This window comes from Limulus polyphemus, unplaced genomic scaffold, assembly GCF_000517525.1.
Source record: "Limulus polyphemus unplaced genomic scaffold, Limulus_polyphemus-2.1.2 Scaffold76, whole genome shotgun sequence".
In the NCBI taxonomy this organism is placed as follows: domain Eukaryota; kingdom Metazoa; phylum Arthropoda; class Merostomata; order Xiphosura; family Limulidae; genus Limulus; species Limulus polyphemus.
In genome coordinates this window covers 300,306-306,302 of record NW_013665686.1, presented here as the reverse complement: position 1 = coordinate 306,302, position 5,997 = coordinate 300,306, and the positions used below count along the sequence as shown (strand labels likewise).

Sequence of the window (5,997 nt, the reverse complement as noted above, 5' to 3'; positions counted from 1 at the left end):
TCAACTATATAGCCAGGTTCCTTCAAATTCTATCAAACTTATCTGTACTTCCGATTCGAAAGACACTTATAAAACTAAGTAAAAACATAAGCTGGATGTCGCTTGTTTCGGACTTTGGATCGAAACGTTAAAAAGATATAAGTATTTAAGTAGGTTATAATGACACATGTTGTCAGCAATAGACAACCCTACTTTACAGTCTTCAAATCTCACGTGGTCTGCGTCATATATATATGTAACAGTTGATTATTCATTTTCCACATTTCTTGAAGAAGTAGCACGTAACGAACGTTTCGCAGCCGTTCCGTGCCGTGAATTTGGTTTATATAAAACAAAACTTTGTGTACTTTTCTTCTTTTCTAAAGATAAGCAGCGCGTTTTTAAAAATATATAAAATGGATATTAATTGTCTAGCATCAGAAGACAAAATTCTTCGCTCTCCTCGGGCCGCAGTTGATATACCCAACATTTCCGTGACAGAATTTTTCACGATGGCATTAGAGAAATACGATGAAAAACTATTAGTGGTAAGCTTACAATATTTCTTACAACTAATTCACATTGTTGACTTGAGAAAACTGCGTTCACGTCAGAGACAAAATACTCGTTAAAGAACACTTTCGTTCATGTAATGAGCTTTAACAGAAATAAGTGTACAAATGTATAACTTTAGAAAAATTTCTATCAAATTTTATAAATGAAATGTTATTTAGAACTCACGAAATATATTTCTTTCTTGATATAACCGTACTTAATGGGTTTTTTATTTGTAACCAGTTTAATTCATTTTAAGTCCTGAAAATAAAATATTGATTTCAACTAATGAAGCAGTTTTGATTTATTTATATTTACCGACTTTTTAAGAGAACAGAAAAAAAGAATGTTCTAATTCAACGCCTCCTTCCTTTAACTAAACAGTATCATAGATCTCTAATTTTTAAATCATTTGTTAGATGGGAAGAAATATGAAAAAGAAAGATTTGTGGTGTTATATATATATATATATATACCATAATCTCAAATATAGTGAAAAAAGACATGATATCGCATATTGTGTGATTTTATTTTGACCTTACTTCAATCTAAGCAGAAGAGTGTTAGTAAAGAAATAATAATATTTTATAGCAATAAAATATTTTTCTTTTACATCTATATATATTTTAGAACTAACTAAGAATACAAATTTTTCAAATCCAAATAAATGATATATATACAAATATATATATATATATATATATTATAACCTATTTCTTTGGAGAAAAATTTAAAAGGCGAAGAAATAGAGCAACAAAATAGTGTTGTCCACTTCTATCGAGTTGCTTCTTGAACAACAACTAGTCTTTATATCTGCCTTTGTAATTGTAAGTCGAAAATTGAATTAATTGGCCTTTTTAGATATAAATTTTAATTCTAAGTATCGTTAAGTACCCATTGAGTCAATGGGAAGTTTCCGAATGCTACTATCCGATTCCTTGAGGTGGGTAGAATGAAGATAACACATCATGTAGTTTTGCCTTAAAAAAGTATTGTTGGTCTAGTACTAATACCAGTAACCAAGACTACTGTAACCACCTTTTTACTTTGCTTCTGTATTTACCCTTAGAAGCAATTACTTATTTTATGAAACTTCTGTAACTAATCTATTTGCATCATAAAGTAAGTGTTAGTTTTAATAAAAATGCTTAGCCTTGCCTTACACCAACCAATAAAATGTATTTTATAAGATTTATTAGAAAAACTGCCGTAACCTAGCGATTTTGTCCAATAGTTTTTGTCAAAAATAGAAAATTGCACAATGTGATGCAATTTTAACTTTCTCTCCCGATAGGAACAAAATCGTCAAGCAAAGTTTTTGTTACAGCTATAAGGATTTAAGATTATATTTGGTTTGTTTTTTTATTTCTCGTAGTAACTCCTTAGTAATATAATACATTTACATGATAATATGTATATCAAAATATACTTTAAAAATAACAATTAATAATATTGAAGTGAAGAAATAATAGATAAATACAGCTATGGCGAAATAATGTCTGCTTGTTTAAAATTGACAAAGTTACAGATAAAAGAAGAATTATAATATTACCACTGTTTTGGCCACCAACTATCACTGAAACTTCATCGAGCCTCTTGAAACAAAAGTCCTATTTATGATCAGCTATTATTTTCAAATGTCAATGTTAATAAGGTAAACTTTGTTTTTCAATTTTCAAAATCACTTAAAAAGCGTTTTTAACAATCTCGAATTTCCTTATTTGCAGGTTTCGCACGACAAATCTCGTTTTTATACTGCCCAAAATGTCCTCCTGAGCAGCAGACGATTTGCTAGCGCCCTCATACGACGTGGTCTAAAACTAGGGGATGTATTTTGCATTTGCACCGCTAATAACATTGATTATGCGGCCGCGGCATTAGGAGCAATGAATGCAGGAGCAATCATTACTTTGGGAAAACCCATGGATAAAGCAGGTACATTAGTTTGTTGAGCATTTTTAACAAACTTGTCCGCGTTGAATCTAAATTAAATTATGTACAATATATGAGTTAGAAATTTCAGTTACTTTTGATTTAATCTTTTAGTTTGTTAGAGAATTATTTTGTTTAAAATGGTCAATCATCTTGGTGAGCCACACATATTAGTTAATACAATGGTTAGTTCTAGTAAAATCAAAGAAACAATTTATTGGCTATTCTAACAAAACCATTTACAGAACTGTAAGAACAGACAATGTTTACTTTAGGTAATTAAGTTTAATTCATGTGCAAAACCAACAGTTAATTCTAAAGTTTCTTATTGGAACTGTGAATCCCAAGGGCATCTTAAACACATTTTTCCAAACTATTCTTACACCAAAATGCTCTTACTCGTATGAATATGTCTATTTTAGGGTCTCTAATAACATCGGAGTCACAACCACATATAACATTTAAATAGAAATATCGTAATTGTAACAGTTAATAACACCAATTATTGCTGAGGTACCTCACGTAGTTTACATAAAAACGAATGATTTCGTCTAATATTTTCTGTCAAAAATAGAAAACTGATCAATGTACTGAAATATGTTAACCCTCACAAGTAGTGAACGGAATAAGAAAAGGTCGATAACTTGAGGGTTTAATAGATAATTTTCAATAATATACACATCTAACCTAATTCACTCCTTAGATATAGATAACTCATACATATAATTAATAGATAATTGAGGAAGTTACTACATTAATACATTTCTGGAATTCCTGGAAAACATGAAACTGAATAAGTCCTAGATGATATTTAGAAAATATTTATGTTTTCGTGCTGTTGTTTTTATCGCACATGTTTATTCTAAATATTTCAATACAAAAATAATATTATATTTATTTTGGCAATCAGCTACTTAGTAAAAAACCTTTGTCTGATATATGAAATTTCAGTGTTCGATTCTTACCCTGAACATGGCCCAAACTAACGAAACATGCTGTTTTTTTATTAGAGGAACTTCGCTTTAGGTTGGAACAAACTAGTTCTGTTTACCTGCTGGTAGAGAAGAAGAATTTAGATAAAGCAAAACAAGCGACGAAAAATTTACCAAATTTTCAGGTAAAAACACAATATATACATTATAAAACCAAACAAAAATACATATATTTGCTCTTATGTTTACATATGTCTTGTTTTAAATTTATTTTTAATAAAATTAAGAAACGAAACAAACATCCGTAAAATCTTCAGTTTTTGTAAGATTTAAAAATGGCTAAAGAAATATCGACTTACGATCAATTTTAGAAGTTGTCAAAGTTTCGGTAAATAATTCTATCTCTTATTACACAATTCAGTGTATGAACCCAATCCTAGTTTCCAAACAAACTACTTTAACCAATTTTGTACTCACCATCAGAATCAAATGTTAGTTTTTAGTAAAACTACAGTAATAATCTCTTTACACTTATTCGTATAACTATAATCAGAATCAAATGTTTGTTTTTCGTAAAACTACTGTAACCAACTCTTTGCCCTTATTTCTATAGCTATCATCAGAACAAAATGTTAGTTTAGTAAAGTTGCTGTAAAAAAATCTCGACGATTATCTTTATAATCGCCATTAGAAACAAAAATTAATTTAGTAGATCTATTGTAACCATCTCTCAACCCTTAAATCTATAACCACCATTAGAACCGCATATTAATTTAGTAGATCTGTTGTAACTATCTCTCAACCATTAAATCTATAACCATCATTAGAACCACATATTAATTTAGTAGATCTATTGTAACCATCTCTCAACCCTTAAATCTATAACCATCATTAGAGCCACATATTAATTTAGTAGATATATTGTAACCATCTCTCAACCCTTAAACCTATAACCATCATTAAAACCACATATTAATTTAGTAAATCTGTTGTAACTATCTCTCAACCATTACCTCTATAACTGTCATCGGAATAAATTTAGTTCTTTATCCTACGTCTATAACAACCATAATAATCGAATGTTAGCTTTAGTAAAACTACTTTCAATAACATCTTAGCATACCACTACTAAAACCAAAGGTTACATTAAATAAAATTGTTGCAACCCACAGCTTATCCTACATCTGTACTCATCAGTAGAGTTATCTGTTAGTTTTAATACTAAACCTATATTTTTATTCAACCTCTTATTCCCACCGTTAAGGTCAAATATTAGTTTTTTTAGCAAAATTACTATAACCAACTGATTACTCGGTATTCACTATCAGAAGCAAATATATATTTTATAAAACTATTGTAACTACTCTACGTGCACCATAAGGACTACGTGTTAGTTTTAATAAAAATAAAGTACTTAACTGTTACCTTTTGTTTATACCCAACAACAGAATGAAAAACAAGTGTTTTAGCAAAATCACCGTAACCAACTCTTGCCTTTATGTTATCAAGAAGACTAGCTTACTGGGTCGCCATTTTTTCTGAATAATGAGCAGGTTGATTGTAGAAAATACTAATTAATATATGGTGTTAAAATACATAAATAATATGGTGTTAAAAATCCTTAATCTAATTCCTGTTGTGATATCGAATTGCAAAAACATCCAACCACTAATCCACCTCACACGGTAACAGTTGTCATGTAAGTTGTTAATATAACGAGTGTTTGTCATATCCTAGCCGGCCTGAAGAGCCATGATTTGGGCCACAGACGACGTCGGCACTGGCACAGATATAATGTAGTTGACATATTGTTATTCACACTTTTTTCACTTTCACTCAGAAGCACTTATGAGTATTTAGTATCCAGTATGTGTGAACCAAATGTTAGTATTTTTTTTTTCAATATAATAAATACTATATTCATAATAGCACAAGATTATTAAAAATAGTTAATTGAAAAAGGGGAATAGGGATCGTAAAAAATACAGAAACAAGATAGATAGCTTAAATAAAAAATAAAAAAGCTTAAGATTTCAGACACAAGATAAATAAAAAATTGGGAATTTAAAAACCAACAAATAGGGATAGTAAACAAGATAAGCATACAAGGCTAGAGATAGTGTGGACATTATTTACTCAAGCTACAAATCCCTGTTTTGACTCTATCATATGTAATTCTAGCTTACAGCTAGAATTTTGTAACCGCATTAGTTTTATACATGCATGCACATGCAATGCGTACTGACTAGTATTTATATCTATCTATTTATCTATATATACATGTAGGCTTTATAGTTTTTTTATTATTATTCTATAGCCGTACGTATATACAGACATGTGCATTTTTTCAAGTTGTACAGGTGCATGCATATATATTCAATGTAAATATAAGAAGATGTGTCATAATATAATAGTATATGTATACAGATAAGCACTTGTAATATTTCCTATAATTGTTATATTTCCATTCCTTCTTCCTCCTCTCCGCTGGCCATAGTAAGGCCGTCACGGTTTTGGTGCAGCTCGCCAGATTTCTTCTTAGAATGACATTCTGCACACTCTACCAGATCGAAAATGTATTAATTAACAATTATGAGTT

The 5,997-nt window shown here is 29.8% G+C and overlaps 1 protein-coding gene across 1 annotated transcript in view; it reads left to right on the top strand.

Annotated features, from left to right (window-relative positions):
* Nucleotides 1-312: 312 nt before the first annotated feature.
* Nucleotides 313-5,997, top strand: part of LOC106466737 (4-coumarate--CoA ligase 3-like) — a 14,565-nt gene continuing 8,880 nt past the window's right edge. Inside the window, exons 1-3 of the mRNA XM_022395578.1 lie at nt 313-527; nt 2,262-2,469; nt 3,477-3,583. Of these exons, the coding sequence (XP_022251286.1) occupies nt 396-527; nt 2,262-2,469; nt 3,477-3,583 (447 nt within the window). The 5' untranslated portion in view covers nt 313-395. The remainder of the gene's footprint in view (nt 528-2,261; nt 2,470-3,476; nt 3,584-5,997) is intronic.